Genomic DNA, 21,845 nt, shown 5'->3' with positions numbered 1-21,845 from the left:
GAATCCTGTTCTTTGTTTACAAAAAATAGTACTTTAGAGGAACCCTTAATTGATTAAATTGACCTTTATATATATATTGTGGCTACTTACAAAGTCCTAAGTTTAGGCATATGGTTGAAACTTGCCACAGAAAGTCTAGTAATGTTGTTATTGTTGAGAGTGCTGTAGAATAAAAAAAAAGTTAGACATTTTAGATAATGAAAATTCATTGATCATTCTATCTAATAATATAGAGAAAACCCTTTGCAATTATGTTTATGCAGGACAACTATGTGGTAGAGACGGCATAAAGAATGCCCTATATTATAAGTAAGATGATAAATAAATGTTATACTTTAACACATTGCTATGCATTCAGCTCTATCAAATATTTATGGCAGATTTATGTCTTTAGCCATAATATCTTTGACTATTCACATGTTGCTTTATGCACCATGTGCATGAATGCATGTGTATTTATGACACTGCTTAAGGAATTAACACGAGGCAGTCAACAGTCAGTAAAATCAGACAGTTGCATTTCCTTAGAGAGGCACCGTGTGTAATTAGAGTCATGAGTAAATGAAGATATTCAAAATCTCCCAAAGAGTCCTGTTAAGTATTCTATACTGTGGACATTGGCTGCGTCACTGCTGAAATTTAAATAGCAAGAACGGTATCTGTATCTGGTATTTGCATTGCATAGGGATGAAGTGTCAGGCTGGAGCAGTTTATTAAAAGCTTAATACATTCTAACAGTTTCACATCCCAGGCACATATCTTGTCCTTTGCTTACTGTGGTGTGGTAGTGATCTCGGTTTCTTGATGCTGGAGTCAAGAAGATGGGTGGTCAAGGCAGAGATGGTGAAAAGAAGCATCATTCTTGCTTGGTTCAAATTGTTCTTATTTTTCCCCTAACACAGGCATTGTTTGTTGTATTTTTTTGGCTATTTCTACTACAACTACTACCCATTCATTCATCTAGTATTTCCTAAATGGCTCTTAATTTTAGGGCAACATGGAATGGTATAAAAATAAATCAGGCATAGTACCTGTCTTAAAATAGCATATAGCCCAACTGGGGAGATGAAGTACACAAATTATAAAAATTTAGAGTTAATGAGATTAAGAAGAGGTTGTTTTTTTTTTTTTTTTCCCCCTCCCTTCGGGGAAGTCAGGCTGTGACAAGAAAGGGAGAAGACAGCTACCCCAGGGCTGTGATTGTGCACGGGCAAAGAAGCAAATGATTCTAGTAGAGAGAAGACAGCGTGGCGGGGTGAAGGAAACATGCAAGTAGCTGAAGGAGGCAAGACGCCAGGATCCACGGCCGGTGGATGCCATTCGATAATGGAGAAAGGTTTGCAGTAGACTTTGCAAATTCTCTTGCCAGTGGAAGCCAGGCAGGGAACATAAAAGTAGAGAAACAGGTTGTATGTACAGAAACAGGACACAGAATGGGGAAGAGAGATAGAGAGGAGCAGGCAGAGAGCTGGGGACAAGGAAGAGCTTGGTAAGCTGGCGAGGATACTCTGTGCTGTACCAGCTACTACTCAGTTCTGATGGGCAGCCGCTCTGCTGTAACGGGAGGCTGCCAAACAATCGGATTTTCCCCGGAGAAGCCAGAAATGGAAAATTTCACCTCTATCCTCCCAATTTTTAAATACTGGCAACTAATTCAGATATTTCAAAGAGTCTGTGGACTGAGTCTGTTTGGACTGAGCGAGATAGGTTTGCCAGGCCACTTTTGGCCAGCCAGAAGCTGCAGTTGTTACTGGTGTGATTAGGGGTGTTGGGGGGCACTTAAACTTCTCAGTGAAGTAGCGCACGGCGGCTACAGATCCAGAACACGCAGACTTCCTGTCTTACCCAGCTTTGCAATGTATTGAAGGATAGAAGAACGAATCCAAGTGATTTGAATTAAGTTGCTTAAGAAAAAAAAAAAAACCCACTTTATGAAGAACCTAAAAAGCACTGAATTTGTTGGCTCATGTTATCTAAAAGCCTGTAGCATTTTTCTGTACTCAAGTGAAATGAGATTTTTTTTTCAAACACCATTAAAATATATCCTGATGTTTGAACTAAAAGGTTTCACTTCTCAAAGGGATTTGCTTTCAAATCACCCCTTTTCCCACCCTCAAAATTTATGCTGACTTTATATGGCTAAAATCTTTAGAGTGCCCCCATAACATACTGAAATGTGACTTTAGGGATAACATTTTTTCAAAAGTAATTCACATGCAGCAGACATGCATTAATTTTGAACTATAATTTCTTATGATTCCACACAAAAGAGAGTTTTAATTGAATGCTGAAACTGGTGTCTATAAGTTTGGAGTCTTTTCTCAAAATACTAGTCTGCATAACACAACTGAAGAAATAAATTATCTTAGTGTCTTTTATTCAGTATTGATGCTGGCAAAACAATATTGATACTGATGCCTGGTAATGGAGCAGTATGTGGAACCAATGAAATTAAATTATTTTAAAAGTAATAATAAATATGTGTTAATTATGTATGTGTCATGTATCTGTTATGGTCATGATCAATTCCTACTCTGAAACAATGCAAAATTATCTACTGTACTTCTTTATTTGTGAACACTTTCTCCTATATGAAAGTGTATTTCTATGTTCAACTTCAAGATTTTCTCTTTGTAATGAGAATATATTCTTCTACAAAGGATATCTTTATGTGTAAACACAAAATGTGAGTGTTGGTAGTCATGTAGGTCCTCTCAGACTTAGATCTTGATTTATTCTTCTCTTATTCCCTTAGTGCTCAGCATAGTATTTGGCAGAGAGTCTGATATTTTTCGGATATGAATCTCTACATCTCAATTAAATAAAATTATGCCTATTTTATGGAAAAAGAAAAAAAATACAAAACTAGCAACTTAAGGAATGTATTTCATTTCTGAATCTGCTGTCCAAAGAAACAGAAAACATTGATCTAGATTTAGTTTCCAATGTTATTTTTGAGATGGTATCTTCATATTCAAAAGATAAACATTTTTTTAAAAAGTAAACACTTCTGAATTGTGTCAATCAGAATTCCACAATTTGCCAGGTTTCCATGAACATACAAGTGATAAACTGCCTTCCCTTGCTTTCACTTACCTGGACATCTCCTTTTTAAACTTTATTCACTCTCTCTACCCTAATATATATCTTAATTTAACAAAGTTTCATCCTTGGTCCAGGATGATTACTTCCATTTTCTCTTGTTTTGCCTCAGTGTAATCATACATTCACAAATGGCTCATGGAACCAAAAATTAAAAAAACAAAAAACAAAAAACAAAACCCTGAAACATTGGGACTATAAATTTAAGGTGATGTGCAAATTAATTAATCCTTCATCAGTTTCACATAAAAAGATATATTGTAAAGAGTCATACATGGTAAAAATAAGCAAAACAGACAATTTTCTTTCTGGAACCTTCTATAAAAAAAGCCCCCAACCAAAGTCTACAATAGAAGAACTTTTGATTTACTTGACAAGAGATTTGGGCTTGATAAATCCTAGTCTTTTGAATACTTTATCCAATCAACCTTAAATTTTTCATCAATTAATTTCTTTAAAGGTTGTATGAACTACGAGGATTTAAAAAATTAACACATAGTAAAAGAACGTCTGCTTGACTATCAAATTTTGATATAAAATATTTAAGTCATTTCAAAAGAAATTCACATTTTCTTGTATCACGTACTGATTTTAATTATTTCTTTTTAGCAAACTCTCACCATTATCTATCTCTTTGAAACCTATGTATTAAGGTCCTCAAAAGAGTTCCCAACACTGTGGATTTTGATTTTAACTCCATGAATCATAAGACATTTTTCACTCTTTGCTGTGTTTCAAGATAATAGTTTCAAGTCACCTTTTAGATATTTTGCTAACATGACAAACACAATGTATGCGGTGATTGTGTTTTCATGAACTTACTCTTCTAAAAACAGTGATATTAGTTTATAACAAATAAGCAGATGAATCAAATGAATAGTTATTGTATTTGTGGATAAAGAATTTTCAATGCCCAGCACAGTGCTTGGGTGTATGCATAGCTTTCTCTCTCTCTCTCTCTCTCTCTATATATATATATACACACACACTCAATATATGCTCAATATATTATGTAGATGAATTATTTCATATCTAGTAAGTATTGAAGCTCTTTTTATTAATAACAAAGTACTTTACTGATTTTAGTCCATCCAAAATATTCAGCAAATTTTCCATAAAATTTTTGGTGTCATTCCTATTCCAGTTAGAAGCACTGACTTAGTAACACATTTTTGGCTCGATCAGCTCCATTCAATTAAATAACACCCATGGTAGTCTCTTCACATACCAAGTTTATGACTTTGACTATGGTTTTGACATCAGACTACTATCATGAAATCATAGTTGTATCTTAATTATTCTGACGCTGAAATAGCAAAGTGAGCTTTTTATATTAATGGGTCTGGAACACAAATAAAAAGTGGTCTTATAACTGCAGTGTGTATGATAAGCACTCTGAATGTTTTTCCTAGAGAAAAAGTTAGACTGTTATCAACAGAAATAAAGGTGGATAAATGACAGTATATATTCTTAAAACAGTTTATCTCAATCAACTAATTCTTATATGTTAACTCCTTAAAAATAATCAGTAACTTTACACATGATGCAGCTAGAAATTCTAGGCATTTACTTGCAATTGAAATCAAAATCATATAGAAAATATTGCTAAAATAAGCCATCTTGTCAAAACATCAAACTTTTTTCAGAATTACATTCTGTTCCTCAAACTCAATTTGGGAATTTTTTTTTTCCAGGAGGATTTCATGATTCCCAGATAACTTTTACCACAGGGACTAAAAATTCAAAATCTCTTCAAATTTAATTCAATTTTGGATTCTGAATAAATTTAGTCAGGGATGAATTGTAGCAGAGAAAAATATTTTACTTGGGGGAGAAATCTGTAAATATATTTTATATGAATCTCTGGCTGGAATAAAATCCCAGAAATGTACAGGCAACTTCAAACACTTTAGTAACTCCAGTTTACATTAAAATTATTTTTCATCATAATAATTTCATTAAAACTATTTTACCAAGTCAAAGTTCTGTAGAGATTACTCTGTTGTCTCTAACCCATTCTGTCAGCCATGTCTACCCAGCAAGGAAAGAGAGAGGATGCCAATTACAATTCAGATCTGCGTGCTGTGCTTTACTAAGTCAGTAGTGAAGACTTTAAAATGGACCCAATGGGCAGCTTATTACAATTAGAAAGGAGATCTCAAAAATCGCCTTTCAAAAATGATGTTATCTAGTTAAAAATGACATCTTAAAATGAGAAAACATCTTTCCATTGCATGGCAACTACAAAACATTCCAACTTATCAGCGACTAAAGAGGTCTATTTTTTTGTTGTTGTCATTTTCCCGACACACCTGATTTTATTTTAATATTTAACAATTCTAGGAATTCTCACAAATCCTGTGACTGAGAATATTTTGTTATAAGGAGAAACACGTAAGGGACAGTATTGTGAACATCTGAATGTCCTCCTGCAAGAGACGTTTTTACCTAAGCATACAGAAATGATACCCACGGCTGTGTGCACACACATTTTAAGTCTTCTGTGTATTCCCCAGGAGTTATTAAGGTATCTTTATAAGAGACCATTTTGACACAAGGTTTTGAGCTAGCAGATAAGCTCCCACATCAGCACTCCCCAGACACAAAGCTCCCGTTCAGAAGAGTAAGAGAAAGAAGCAACACTTACAGCACTTCCAAGTCCCGCAGAGCCCTAAATGCCCCATCTTCAATACAGCTGATCTGGTTGTAATCCAGTTGCCTGTAAACAGATTAGAAGAATATATGTAAAAGGCTGCAGACTAGCAGGGCTGGGTGAAAGGAAGTTCCCTGAAGGGTCTAGGAAGCCCTGGCTGGGAGAACTGAAATGCTCTCACAAATACACTCAACTCATCTGCTTAAGAATGTCACAAGCCATTCTCGCCTCGCTGGTGCCGCTACTGGGATCTCTTTTTGTTCTGAACTGGCTGTGCAAATAGCAGCCCTTGGAAAGCTCCAGTAAATAATAACTGCACCTTATATTAAATGCCATAGGAATGCAATTTCATTACATCAAGAAAAGCTATCCATTAAGAGCTTTCAGCGTCATCTTGCTGAAACAATTTCATTAAGGTAAAGGACTGTAAATCACTTAATGTCACATGCACCCCCTCAGTGACCTAACAGAATCCATTTATCAGAGAAGCCCAGCTGCATGTTAATTTCACTATCCTTGGCAAAAAAGAGCAAGACTACTTTTAGGTTTCTTTCTTTTAAAAGCAGTTTTCCTTCGAGAACTCCCAACAGCGAGAGAGAAATGAGGTCCCACGTACCTCCCTGCAATTCCCAACCAGGAATACTCTTTAGAAAGCGAGCCCTTGTTCCGTATTAAGCTTCGCTATTTCCATGATTTGCACCGTGTGTCATTATATGTGAATTCTTTGCACTGTAAATATGGCATACTTTCCAGTTAAAAAACTCCCCGAATTTCCAGAAAATAAGTTATAAAGCATTAGGAAATTAATCTTTTTGCTTTTCTCAAAGATGCTAATTTTAGCTGCAAATGCGAAGAATGCATACTGCAGCAACATCATTAAAACACTACATGTATCTATGGTAGAAAGTTTAAAAGCTTTATCAGTTCCTTCTAAATAGTACAAAATGCAAACAAATGAATCTTCTCTTGTAGTTTGAGCACTCATTTGTTACAATTCAAAGATGAAAAGACAAAGTTACTCCAAACTTGGTTAAGTCAGCTTTTTCCTGCCACTTATTTTGGAATTAAAATTTCCTTTATCCATGTTAAGGCATTTATTTGGTTGAAATAAACAGCTAAGTACTAAGTCTTATCTGTCCTATCTTTATCTTATTTTAAATTCTTTTTTTTAACAAATAAGCAGTTGTTGTTTAAGTCTAGTAGCTTGATGCTTAACGATATTATTATTCCAGTAAAGAAAAGTATTTTAATGCTTCACTTGAGACAGAAACAAAATGCTTGATGAAACAGTCAGGTGAGTTGTCATTTCTCCATGCACTGGGAGGGAATACAGATATACAGGGCTAATACTATGATCATAATACAAATGAATCCTGTCCTTGTTTCAAGTGCAAAATTCACCAAAAGGGCTAATTCACGTTTGAGGTATGTTCTTAAAGAATTGTTTCAACATTCCCATAAAATAACGATTTCTCTCACAAGGCTACTGAATAAAGGTGCAATGATTTAATCCAGTGACTTTCAGAGGGCCCTCTTCAAAATTCTTACTTTAGAAATTATGTACATAAAGAATGTCTCATGAAATATACATCTCATTTTTAAGAAGGTCTCTAGGGGACAGAGACTACCCTGATGTCATGCAAATGGTACAATCTAGGACATGCAACATTAAAAAAAGGCCAACTCTGGAGCAGATATGGTTTTATTGCTTTTATAGACTAAGGCTTTCCCCAAATAATAGGTGCCATCCATGCTACTGTAATAGCTTAAAGCATTTCTACTTATTAGGAAGTAATGCAGAAGGATAATTTTATTTTCTAAGAAGACTTTTAAAGCTTCATGATGTAATATGGCTGCTGTGGTTCCAAGAAAACACTTACATTCTTGAGCACTTTTGATTTTTACAGATTAAATTCATTTAACAATTAAGTTAACAGCCTTTTTATTTTAAAGTGCTAAATATATATCTACACTACTATTCTCTAACCTCTTGAACAATTTATCAAAGCCATTTAAATTAGTACAATGGCATGAAGTGTTACCCTTGACACACTACAAAAGAGAAATTGTTTCCAGACAAAATGGCAAAATCTTTTAATGCTATCAAATTTGCCTAATGCAGTCTCCAGGTTAATCTGTAAAAGGGTGAGCTGTATGTTTGCCCATATCTTATTATCCTTAGCTGTCAATGTATAAATCAGTGCTGACACTGCTTCTTTTAAATCATGCATACTATACACAAAAGGGAAGCCCTAGCATGCTAGAAAGCACTCAAGCAAATCCTGTTCTACAGGGACTGAAAACCAGATTACTTTCCCTATACCACCAGAAGTTGAGACACTGCTGGAAACTTGGTAATTTCACCCCTCTTCAACACTGCTCGTGCTTACATGCTTCTTCTGATTCTTAACAGAAATCTAAGTCCTTCTTGGTGCTAAAGCATTAAGAATATTTGGCTCTCATAGGACCAAAGTTTTCCTTAAAAGTTTTCTGAATGCCATCATGTCTCAGGACATCGATCTTCTGAAAATGAAGGTATTGTGTGAAAAAGTTACTTCTATGAAAGGGCAATCAAAATGAGTAACTTTTTCATCAACTGGTGGATTTCATTATATTGAAAGGAATGTTTAAGGAAAGTGTTGTGCCCACTTTGACCACTCATAAGAAAATCTCACTACACAAACCTCCATTTGTCTGTATATGGGTCAAGATAAAGAGTGTCAAAATCATGCAAAAGCATACTTTATTTCAGGGATTCTGGACTATTTTTCAGTACCTTGTTTCTCTCACCCAGTTCACTTCCTTCTCTACTACCTTTCCAAGCCCAGGCACTTCTGCTTTCTATAAACAGGAAAGGATCTGTTCTCAGCCATGCATTTAGTGACAGGCTGATTCTGTTTAGATGTGATTTCCAATCATACAATGAAATTATTCTGAATTAAGGCATTAGTAAGAGGAGAGTTTTTTTTTTTTCACTTCTCCAAAAAGTAATATTACATTTGTTCAGCCGAACATGGGGTAAATTTGTTGATCTTTGGATAATAAGGGCACTAAGATACATTAGGGACAGCTTCAGGATCCTCTCCTGGTACAGGGGTCACATCCCACGGGGAAGCAAGCTAGCACTTTTCTTATTTTCTGGAGAGAAAGTGTGGCATAGATGGTAGTATTGGCGACTTCTTTTAGACCTTCAGCCGACGTATCCTAGCACAGAATTTTGTGGCTTCTCTTCTCTATTTCCTACCTCCAACCTCCTCTGTTTCTGTTTGAGTTCCAAATTCCATCTCTATCTGATCCTTCACTGTCTTAGTTTGTAAGTGTGCATTCTGAAGCAAGTGCTTTATCTTTAATTTCATGAAATTGACGATATTAAAAAGAATAGAAACCTTCAAAGTCTCTTTCAGTATTAACATTCTATGATTCTCTTTTCATTGGTCACTACTTCTCTTATGTTGTTCTAGAATAACACTAGATTGCTCGTTTTAATTTTTCCTAGTCCTGGTGAATTTAGTCTTTGATAACGCAGCATCTCTTTATCAAGAGGTGTTGCTCTGAGCCTCGCAAACATGAAGTTTCTAAAGCAGATCTGATTTTCTTTAAGACAAAAAATGATTTAGCCTAGTTTCAGATTTTGATTAATTCTAGGTGTGAGAAACAATATATAATGCTGCTAAGTATAAATTTTAGAAATAAGCATATTAAGTAAAAGAAAGGTTGGGCATTTGCTTACTTGGTGTCCCGAAATATAATTGGAGATACTGCATTCTGTTACTTTTTCTGCTTTTTTCAGGGATTTCCTGTTTTCAGTTATTAAAATTTGGATACATACTGTGTTTGAATTACATATATAAAACTCACCTTCCTGAATTAACTTCATTTGGTTTTGCCCTTACCCATAGAAAATTCATGTTGCACTGCGGGGTCCAAGTAATAAGATCTTATTCCAACTGATTTTCTTTTTGTAAGTATTAGAACGCCATAAAATTTACTTAGCTCTGAAACAATACTGAATATAAAAAGTCTTTAATAACTTTAAAGCCAGGGGCACCTGGGTGGCTCAGTCGGTTAAGCGTCTCACTCTTGGTTTTAGCTCAGGTCATGATCTCAGGGTCGTGAGATTGAGCCAGTGTTGGGCTCCGAGCTCAATGTGGAGTCCGCATGAGATTCTCTCCCTCTTCCTCTCCCTCCCTCTCTGCTCCTTTCCCCACTTTGTGCTCTCTCTCTCTAAAATAAATAAATAAAATCTTAAAAAAATAACTTTAAAGCCAGACAGTCTCTCAGTATTTCAGCAAAAGTATTATAACTATGCTCTGGTTCTCCAGGGTTTTTTAGGTACTAGAAATAGAAGTTTAGTTCATATTCATATTACTATAAATGGCAAACTCCAAAAGTTTAGTTGACTTAAAATAATATATCAAAGTGATTAGAATCAATAGGAGGAGTAACAACATTTTGCCATTTGGAAAGAACCCTGGTAAAACATATAAGTCAGATGGGAGAAAAAAATGTTGTTAAGGATATGGGCATAATCTGTTCTATTTCTTCCCTTGTGTGTATAAAATTCAAGTCAATACGAGTGCATAAATACACAAATCTTATGCCAATAATGACTCTTTAAGAAGAAGTACAAGATTTAAGTTATAATGGATAAAGAACATAAGAATAATATAAATTGACCCATATGAATGAACACCCTAGGCCGAAGTTTCAGCAAGCATGTCATTTAACCTCAGCATAAAAACACATAGGCGCTAACCCAGGTATGAGTGAATGAAACAGCCAAAGTAAGGACTATCCCCTGAGGAATGCAAAATAATTTATTTGAGAATTTAGCCCTTTTGCAATCTTTCAATCAAAATGTTGTGGGTTTTGTTTTTTGTTTTCTGTTTTGTTTTTTGTTTTTGCATAGGAATAAAGAATCTCAGTTTTTATTGGAATAATCTATGGTATAAAGTTATATCCACTTGCTAATTTATTAGGGAAAAGCCAAAGGGTAAGCCCTAAGAGACACGGTACCAGAAAATGGAGGAACAACAATTAAGTAGTCCTTCATGTTCTAGTAGCTCTTGTAAACTAATCAAAGGTGGTAGAAACTGAAACTGACAATAACAATTGCTTACATTTATTGAATGCATAGCAAATGGCAGGGTCTGTAGATATGCTATCTCATTATTCCTCACAATAACTTAAAAAGGTAAATGTTCTCATTATTCTGATTTTACAGAAGAGAATATGAAGCCCACAGAAGTTTAATAACTTATTCAAAGTAGATAATAAATATGTAGTGAAATCTTAATTCCAATTTAAATCTATGTATTGCTGAAGCCCCCACTCAGTAGTAAGTGTCCAGGGAAAGAGATTCAGGAGCTATTCATTCTGCAAATGAAAGCTTCAGCTCAATCTCTGTTAGCCAAATTTCAAAGGCGAAGTCAGCATATAAAGAGTGCTATAGAATGTCAGGGAAGGAACAGATTACCCTAGGCTGAAGCAGTCTTGTGTGAGGAAGGAAAAATCTTGAACCTTAAAAAACAGGTAGAATCCAGAAAGAAAGAAAATAAAGTGGGTATTCTCTGCGGAGGGAAAAGACCCAATCAAGAACAGTTGTGAGCAGAGGTTCTACAATGTTCACAATGAATATTTGCAAGAGAGAGGCCATTATGGCTTGAGCAAAGAGCTTGTGGGCAGATTCACTGGGAGAGGGGGCTGGGAGCCTGGGTGGATGTCAGAATGTTAGGACTAGGCAGAATATCTAAAGAGAGCATGCTATTCAATAAAAGCCACTGTTTTCTCAGGAAAGAGTTTACATTCTTCAGAACCTATAAAACTATCACAACACTCTGCCATATCCCCAAGGCTTTGCCATAGGGCCAAATCAATGTGTTGTTGTTGTTGTTTTTGATAAGCTGAATGATTTTTGAGCCAGGGTGTGATGGGATTAAAAAAACAATGCTTTATAAAAACAAATCTGTCTGCAATGTTAAAATTATCTAATGAGACTATAGATTGGAGATCAAAATTCAATTAGTAGACTACTGTAATAATTCAGAGGTAGCAAAGTGTGCCTGTTTAGGGTTGGGGAAGCAAGAAAACTAAAGATCTGTTCTATCTCAAGGACAACATGGCAGCCATAGAAAGATCATGCCAATTCTTATTTTATACATAATGTGAATTGGATTCCCAGTCACTCAATCAGATAGTCTTGTGTTTTGTTTGTTTTGCAAAGTGTTTATGAAGATATGTTATATAGATTCATTTTCACATAATAGAATGATATCATTGAAGAAAAATGCTAAGGCACCCTGCAGACAGAGCAAAAAGAAAAGTTGGAGAGGCTGTTGGTAGCAAACTTGATCATAGTTGTTGGGGATTATTACAATTTAGGATTCCTTTCAAGGGAGTGTAAATCAGGCAGGTTACAGGACCATGGACAGTTCCCGTGGTACTTAACAGCATCTGCTGAGTACCCAGACAACTGTTGGTTACCCCCATGTCTACAGACAATATTCTGGATGTTAAGAGGAGCTCTGTTCATTGAAATGAAACTTAAGTTCCTTACTATCTATCTAAATGAAGAGCCATCTCTACAGGTTTGTTCAGAAGGTTCTACATCCCACTGAAGACCTGTGGCATTTAATCTAATGGGAAGGATAGAGGGTCCCTTGAGTGAGAAACCAACCACCCCTTCAAAGTCTCTTCAGCCTCAGGTTTACTGAAAACACTCTAAGAAGGAGCTGGGGGGAATAAAATACACAATTTAAATTTTATATCAAAGAATTTTATTTTTATGATAATATACTAAGTATATAAGTATGGTAAGAAAGACAATGAACTAAACATGAAAATAGCTGATTATAGCAGATAATTGGCAATTATGACAACTTATAAGACACAGCTAAAAGAAGTCTTGCATTTGCATGGTAAAATATATAATGCACTCTTCTAATTGTTACATATTGATTTTATAATATGTGAGCAACACTTGTTCCTTTATTGTTATGAAGTATCCAGTGGAATACTCATTTCTCTAGTATTTAAAACCAGGGAAATGTAAAAAATAAAGTAAAATACAGAAGTCTTTCTGTGTCCCTAGTCTAGAATGGCAGATTTTCCTTCTACGGGTTTTAATGGATCCATCAATAAAATAAATTGATGATGACAGAGTTCCAGAAAAAATGAAATTTCTAAATAATATAAATAGCTATATGACAACATATAGATTAACTCTGTCTTTCCCGTTTGCCAAATCTTCTTATCTCCAATAATCATTGCAACACAAATTGAGTGATTTGTTTCCTAAAAAGTCATGGCCATACATATTTGTTTCCCAAATACTATGATGACTCGCTCAAAGAAAACCAAACTAAATCATCTTATAACCTGAAACTTGTCTATAAATTAATGTATGTTTAAAAAGGAAAAATAAAATAAGATGAAAACAGAGAGAGTGGCAAACCATAAGAGACTCTTAACTCTAGGAACCAAACTGAGTGTTGCTGAAGGGGAGGTAGGTGGGGAAATGGGGTAATTGGGTGATAGGCATTAAGGAGGGCACCTGATGTAATGAGCACTGGGTGTAATGTGTAACTGATGAATCACTAAATTCTACCCCTGAAACTAATAATACACTATATGTTAACTAAATTGAATTTAAATATTTTTTAAAAAGGATAAATATAAATATTTTCCCTAATCTGTTTTTTAATAAGAGGCAGTTTTCCTGCAAGAGGTGGGTAAGACTCATATAAGGTTAAGGGAATTTGGATAGTACAAGCAAATGGAAGGACATGTATTTATTTATAGACAATAAACACTACAGTTTGCCTGGAACATAGAGTACATTTTGAGGGCGTACTGCAAAATAAAAGAAGAAAAAGGCAGGTGTGATTTGTCTTACATCTAAAATAATACATGTTGGAATTTAAATGTTTTAAGTGTTAATGTTGCGCTCACTAAAGAAACTAAAAATATGTTAAAGTTTACTTTTGTGATATGAATAACAACTAGCAATCTATTGAAATTTTAAGTTCATATATTTGTACAGTTTCTTGCTTAAATCTTGGGATAATTATAACTAGGAATGTTTTGTCATAAAAACAAGAGACTTGGAAAATCTTTATACCTTTAAGGTGCATGCTTAGAGAATAAGCTCACAAGTATCAGCAATAAAGCAAGGCTTAAATTAAATATTCTCCTAAATTATTCAGTTAACTGGAAATACCTCACAGATACTTGTAAACAAAATAGTTTAAATAATATAACATGTCTTAATTTGAAATTTGATCAGGAGGCAAGAAGGCTTTACTGCATCAGTGTTTCAATAAATTAAACACATATAGAAAGTTTATAAGGAAAAATCATATAAACCTTGATTACCATTTTGGTGAGGCATCACTTGGTAATCATATGGTATCGATACTTTAATTCAGACCTGAGTGGGGAATTTAAAAACAGATGTAAATACTATGGAAAAATTGCCAGTGACTATTATAAACACTATAATTTAGTTGGTATTTTAATATGATTCTTGTTATTCTCAGATCTCACCATCTAAAGTGTCAGGAAAAAGAAAGTGATTTAAGTTGCAGCTAGAGAAAATTAGGTAACAAAATAAAATATACAGGGTTTTATTCCAGTTAAGAAATTAATAGCAATAAGGAAAAAGTTATGGGAATTCCTCCCTGGAGATGTTTAAGAGCAAGATAAATGTCCATCTGCCTAGAATAGTTTTAGTGTGGCTTGCCTGGAGGAAGAGGAATAAGATCTGCTAATTTGCAAAATTTTCACAGCATCAGTTTCATATCGTCAAGTTGCTGCCTTGAGCATATTTAGCCAATCCACAAGATTAGAGTAAGTGCTTCCAGTGAAAATCTTCTGATAACTGGAATTTGCTCTCAATAAAGCCTGAATGTGGTAAATCCAATAAACCTGTTACAGTGCACCAGACTGGGCATTTAGACAGCTCTATACAAAATATGGTCGTATTGTTGTAATGCAGTAAAATACATATTTCTTCTGTCTAGACTTCTTTTTTCTCTTTTATTCTGGGAATGAGTTGGAACAGTAGACATCCACTATGCAGGATTATGCAAACTGTAAATGCATACAGTGGAATGATAAATAGGACAGAGTACTGTACCTCTCCAACCATGCTGAATATTAATAATGTTAATTTTTGAGTCATTTTGACTCAGTTGTTACTTGATGACTGATGGTTACCTTGAATAATAATACGGATTAAAATTTACCCTCAGTTCTAACATATTTTACCAGACATCTGCTTAACTTTTAATGGTTAAACTAATCTTCATACAAAGCCCCATGAAACTGCTATTTTTTTTGGGGGGGGAACAATGTAGTTTGAACTATATTTCAATTATAGAAACATGCATTTTAACTGTAAAATTCTATAAAATTGTAGCTATGATCCTAATTAATTAAATAAACCTATAAATGTGCTGTGGTATTTCAATGTTGCTCTAAAGATCTTTGACATTGTTATGTGGAAGGCAGCAAGAATAGTGGAAATCGATTCTAACTTTGCATTGATTCTTTAATAGATTCTAACTTCCTCAATCCACCCTTGTCTGCTGCAACTCACCAACACATAACATGAATCAATATCCTTGAATCCTTGAAGATTCCTTTAGATTTTCTTTCAGGAACTCTTTCCTACGATTCCCTGATTACCTCAAGCCATATTTTTTATCTCTTTCCTCAGCACCTGTAGCATGTAATACCTTGCTTATAAATCAAGGTCTGGTATATATTTAGTACTTTCTGCTATATTTTCTTTTTCCACTTATTAGCCCCATGTCCAATTGACCCATACTAGACACGGATCTATCCTAACCATGCCCAATATTGCAAACTACTTCATGTTCTACTTTCCTAAATCTTTACTACATCTTTTTAAGGGCTAACTTCTAGTGGTTGATTAGTGAATACTTACAGAATGAAATAATACACTCCATTTTATAGCATTTTACTAAAAGGCCTTTCACATATCTTCTTTCCCTAATAACCACATCAAACTCAAGCAATTATCATATTCATTTTACAAAAGTGAAACTAAGACTCAATGGAGTTTACTGATTTGTCATACCTACAAATCCAGTAAGTAGCAAGATTCCAACTCTCCAGTCCTAAACCCATCTCTCTGTATACATATTAACTGCCCTTAAATTTGGAGGGAAAATGATGCATATAGGGGAAAAAAAGATTTTTAAGATCCTGCTAAATCAATATCGCATTCTTCATAGCACACTGCCTAGCATCTCACTTTTCTTTTTATCTTTAAACTTTTAAAATCACAGTCTTTAAGGATAAATAAAGAGGACATAAGGAGGGATCCCAATATGATTAGTATCCCATTGCCAAATGTATCCTTAAATATGGAAGATGGGCTACTTATAGACTTGGATTCCCTGAATATCTTTACTAAGAAGATTAAAAGCCACCTGTTTTAAGGATTTAGAGATAATACTATTGTAAGATTGCAAGTGGCATTCCCAGAGGGTGGTCAACTATAGCCATGATTATCCTTTTAAGTGACATACAGGCAACTTGAGTAGGTGCTGTATTGGGATCTTCATATAGTTCTGACCAGACATAGGACACAAAGGTAGTTTTGAACACCTTACATCTCAGAATCTGCCTGAAGACCTCCTCAAACCCTAGCAAGAGCAGATAAAAGGAAAGCAAACAAAATCCTCTTAACATGCAAACATTCATGAAAACCTAGGGCCAGAATTTTAAGGGCTCCACACATTTATATCTAGAAGTCTATATTTTTCTGTCTTTACTTGTACATTTAGAAAGTACAAATTTAACGCAAAAATCATTTACACTGAGGAGAAGATGCAGAGGCCAAAACTTGCAGCTTTATAAACAGTCATCCTCTTTGACGACGGAAAACATCTGTCTCACTCTTCCTACTGGAAAAATAATGTTGTATCCCACCATGGAGAATGTCGAATATAAGTTAATTCTTGAAAAGTGCCTGCATTGTTTATCACTAGCTAAGAAATATTGAATTCCTGATAGTTAATCTCAGCACACAGAGGCTTTTTTCCCCCTACATTCCAAAGTAATGTAAAAGCTACAGACAACACTTTATGTCCTAGCATTTGCAGTCAATCAAAACCGATCATTTTCAAAGACTTGTGTAGTATTTTAGAATTTATAAGATACATATTGGCAAAATTAGGATTTTTACTGAAATCTTAAATCTGATATGTATCTTCAAAGCAACAGGCACTTTCAAAAAAACACTTCTACACAAGACACTGGATTTATAAAAGGAAAATTCAGAAACATGGTTTCCTTTACTTCATGCTTTTTTTTCTTTTTAAAGAGGGCTATACACATATTCCTTCATAAAGATATGAGGGGAAAATATGTAAGAAAAATATTCACACAAAGGGAAAGACATAATTTTCTCATTCTCACTTTTGGCATGTAATGAAAACAGTGATCTAAAAGTGATAAAAACAAAAACAAAAACAAAAACAAAAACACTATAGCTCCAGGCTCCAGGCATCTCTAACAAGAAAATATTATCTACTCTTTCTAGAAAAAAAGTTTATATTCTTCATTTCCAATAAACATTGATAACAACAGAAAAGGGAGTTATTGATGTAAGTTGACAGTAAAAATGAAGAAAATATGCTGTAAATACCTTTTAATCAAATCCTTTCTTGAGATTTCACAAGATTAATCACAAAGTTTGAAGAATGAATTTGATAACAACTTCAGACGCAAGACATCTTTTACATGAGAATTTCTCCAGATAGCTTGTGAAAACAATTTAAGACTTATTATTACAAGCTTTTCCAAGCAAGCATAAAGATAAATAGGGCTTTCACTTTTTTTTTCTGACACATTATTCAATATAAATTTAAAGCTGAAAATAGATAACTTTAAAACAACAGTATAAGTTGGAAAAATTACTTACAGATTTTTAATGTCAACTGCCCCACGGAAAGCCTTCCTTGGAATTGCCTGAATTTGATTTTCACTGAGATCACTGAAAATGACAAAAAAGGAAAAGGTCAAGTTATAAAATATCATTTAAAAATTATTTTAATCAATGTGCTTGACAAATAATAAAACACCTCTTAAAATAGCTGGAAAAATACTATCAGGATCATAATTAAATCCATTATCATCAGATGCAATTTCTAATACAAATAATTTACATTCATAATACAGATTAAAGATTGAACTAAGTGGTTTCTTGAAGTACTTTTCCAGATCTTTAATTTCATAATAAATTATAAAATATGATTATCTTAAATTTGAGTTAATTTAATTCTGTGTTATACACTATTCCTTTAACACCCCCCCAAAAAAAAGCAAACAAAAAAATAGTAAATTGTTCATAACTCAATTTCAGGGGGTTCTTAAGTTTTAGTACTTGATATTTCTCCAACATCACTGGCATAACTTAAAAAGTATATAGGAAAGAAGTCCATTTTAACATCCTAGAGAAGAGCAGCCAAAAACTGATAAAACCTAGGCAGCATGATTAAGTTTTCGCAGCACTTTAAGTACTGTTGAAAATGGAACATGGCAGTACCAGCCCAACAATAAAAGCAACAGTTCTTGCATGAAATATTAACAGCAGGTTGATTTAAAATCTTCTTTAAATAATTCCATTAAAACCATAAACACAGACTGTCTATATTTGCATTTTAATTTAATTGAGAAATACATTTTAATCAAGGGGGAAATAAAGCACTTTTTCAGTTGGAATGAGAAGTTTGTAAAAATCACTCATCTCATGAAATGGATCGTTATTTTTCCCTCAGAGTTCAGACAAATTCAATGAGCTTACATAGTATTAGCCTTAACAAGTAGGATATAAATATACGTGCAGGAAATGTAACTGAAAACAGAGAAATGCCCATCTAATTTTAAGTCACACTACCACACAGCAGAAAGTTGAAATATCAAATAAACAAATTATTACAGTCACAATGATGGTGCTAAAATTATCTTTAAAATTCTAAGATAGCTGATGCTCATTAAGAAAGATGAAACTACTAACCACGGGTGCTTAGCTGATGAAAACAGAGCCATTTTCCAATTATGTGGAAGTGTATGGGATGGATTCATCCCCATCCTCTCCCCTAACGCTTCTTATGACCAGAGCTTGTCGTTCATATACTTGTGGCCACGCAATAGAGATAATTGGCAGATAGAGAGATTTAGTGTGTGGTCCTGACCTCGTTAGCATAGCACCAAGTTTTAAACAACTGATATTTGCATTCATATCTCAATATTCTCAATGTCCAAATAAAAAATGTTTGCTAAGCAATTTGTAAAGAAATAAATGTTCGTCTGTTTAAGGGGTAAAGGTCTTTAGGAAAAAAAGAAAAAAGCAAAACACACATTTTATTTCAAACAGTAAATTTATAATATATGCTTATGTAGGAGTTAAGGCAGTCTTCCATTTCCTAAGTTCTGTAGCTCCGTTACTGCTTTCAATAATTTCAGTATATCCCTAAGAGTAATAAAACTTCATTTCCTTAAAAATTGCTTATTTCTCCAGCTTGTCATTGATCCAGACTGACTTCCTTCCCTTAATTACATCAGGCTAAGAATGTTTAACAGTGTATATTTAACAGCCTTGATGCTGGAAAAAGTGTTGAAAGGAGGCTACCGAGCAAGGAGAAAGTAAAGAAAAACACTGGAAAAAAGAAAAATCAGAACGTAATAGAAATAAGGAGGGAAAAAAACATTGAACCCAAGCAAATTTGAATCTGCAATGCTCCATGGAAACCAACAGTGATGTTGTTACTGCTGTCTCTGTCAAGTCAATGTTTTCTCATCACTTATGTTTCTCTATTTCTCCTAAGACAAAGACTGCCTTGGAGGCTGTAGGTGGATAAAAATGGCAGAGCTGTTTCTTCAGATCTTGCCAGCTTTCTAGGCTCTGCAGTCTTCCCATCCAGCTGGCTGGGGCCATTTCATTTGCCACCTACAGTCCCAGCTCTGCTCAGTCTCTATGCACAGTTTTTCCTAGGGTCGTGTTCTCAATGGGGAGATGGTGGATGGGAGGAAAGTCAGAGGGCTGGTATTAGGTGGTTCATAGAGATATCACTGAAGAAAGTGAAATGCACAGTCAGAAGACCATTCCTTCTAAAATGGATTTTAGTAGAAGCTTCTGAGTCCCATAGGCAGAATTCTAGGACGAGGAAGGGTTGTATACTGCTAACACTTACCAATCTTTTCTTTTTATGGAAGAATGAGAAACTGTCAACTGCCAATCTCAGTGCCTCTTTACTCCCCTAGGTCAATGGTTTATATGTGGCTGCCCCCCAACTAGACTGCTTCCCAGACTAGTTTACAGGTTCTCTGTGTTTGTGTCCAGTCCACCAGGGCAGGCAACTTCAATTCTGGATCACAGGCCCCTTCAGTTAAGTGGACCATGTTCATCAATGACAGGAGAAAGAAACAACACATTTTCAGCACCTACAGGATGCAATAGTTAATTTTTTATAAATAATATATTATCAAATATGATCTGTATTTCCTTTAATCCCCATAACCATCTTGCCAAGTAGGTAACATTATCTTGGTTTTATAGGAAAGGAAATTAAGCTTCAGAAATGTAAGGTATTATTTATAAACAATGAGACAAATGGTTTAAGTAAATATATAAGAAATACAGATAAATACTGAGTCAGGATTTGAGGAATTCTAAAGATGACACAAGGGGCTACTTAATCAATCTCAATATGTCCTTCTTGTGCCCCAGAACTTAAAAGGCTTTTCCTTAACTTATCATAGCCTCTGGTTTATGTCCTTTGCAAAATGACAGATTGGACTGTGTTAGAAATGACTCATATTTTCTATATATAATCAGGGGGAGGTTACTAGTTATTTCAATCCAACATATATTCATTTAAGATCTACTACATGCAAGGTATTGGCTGATGTTGCAGGATTGCTGAACTGGGGTAAGGCCTATTTCCTGGCTTCAGGAATTTTCAAATCCAGTAAAGAAGATAAGCAAGTAGCCAAACAGAAGGCCAACTGAGAGATTTAAACAAGTTATCATGAGTCTACAAAAGCAAGACAGCACACTAAGTTTAAAAAAGGTAATGTGAATGTGTCCAGATGTAAAGGTGAAGGAGTGGAGGACAGCACTTCTAGTGAAATAAATGTCACAAGTGAAATATGGAGGGGAAAAACCAGAACCTTACATGAGAGTAGCCTTTGGTCTGACTTGCTTAGAAGGTGCAACATCTACAGTAGAGTAATAGGAGGGGAGGTCAGAAGGTTAAGTCAAAGGTGTGATGAGTAGATTTTTTGGTACCAACTGAGAAGTGCATTCTTATTTCAGCACACAATAGTGGGGAGGGAAGGGTGGTAGACAGGAGCAGGACAGAGGCTGGGCCTCAGATAAACTAAACTGACAATGGGATTTAGGATGAATACGTGGAGTCAAAGACTTGAGTCTGGAAGACCAGATACAAGACTTCTATGATAGTCAGGGAAAGGGTAGTGAGAACATCAAGCGATAAAACAACCAAAAATATATCACTTGCTTACCATGGGCCAGTTAATAACTGCAGCATCTCCTACTCTATAGAAAAGGTGGAGAATATTGAGTGGTATCAGGGATGCATGAAAAAACAAAACTCAGGAGTAGATTGTAGGTGGATATGGACTCAGCAAGGGAGAGAAAGGAGACAGAAGTTACTTTGAACTTAGATTAAAGGTAGTGTTAATAAAATTGGGAAATCAGAAGAGCCATTTGCAGTGTTCATTATGAGTTTGGTTTGGGAAGTTTTTCAATACAGTTAGAAAGATGTGATATATCATGTAGTTTGGTGACAACAAAGATAGTATATGCTAAGTAAAACATGTGTGGTAGCTGAGAAAGGTGATCTAGAAGATCAAAGAAGTAAGTCACTGGAGGTTAGATGGATTCAGGCCACTTTCAAAATAGAATGGGATTTTTTTTGAACCTTGATGAAAATGATAGAGCTCAGTAATTCTCAGCCTTCAGTACTGGAGAAGGGGATGGTAGAAAGTGGTTGGCTGGAATCCAAGGAGAGAGCCAGAATGTCAAAGGATTTAA

General features: G+C 34.8%; 1 protein-coding gene across 6 annotated transcripts in view; it reads right to left on the bottom strand.

Moving 5' to 3' along the window:
- Window positions 1-21,845, bottom strand: part of SLIT2 (slit guidance ligand 2) — a 365,106-nt gene that overhangs the window by 135,030 nt on the left and 208,231 nt on the right. For all 6 annotated transcript variants that reach the window (XR_010409316.1, XR_010409317.1, XM_045881403.3 and 3 more), the window contains 3 exons: window positions 17,709-17,780; window positions 5,750-5,821; window positions 91-162 (listed from right to left, as the gene is read on the bottom strand). Coding sequence is in view for 4 of the 6 variants with exons in the window: in XM_045881403.3 (XP_045737359.1) it covers window positions 91-162; window positions 5,750-5,821; window positions 17,709-17,780 (216 nt within the window). In the remaining 2 variants the exon portion in view is untranslated. The remainder of the gene's footprint in view (window positions 1-90; window positions 163-5,749; window positions 5,822-17,708; window positions 17,781-21,845) is intronic.

The sequence above is a fragment of the Mirounga angustirostris genome, unplaced genomic scaffold (genome assembly GCF_029215605.1).
Source record: "Mirounga angustirostris isolate CCGP_5_RB_7025 unplaced genomic scaffold, mMirAng1.0.hap1 SCAF_2, whole genome shotgun sequence".
NCBI lineage: Eukaryota > Metazoa > Chordata > Mammalia > Carnivora > Phocidae > Mirounga > Mirounga angustirostris.
The sequence above is the reverse complement of the archived record's forward strand: the minus strand, read 5'-3'. Positions and strand labels throughout refer to the sequence as shown.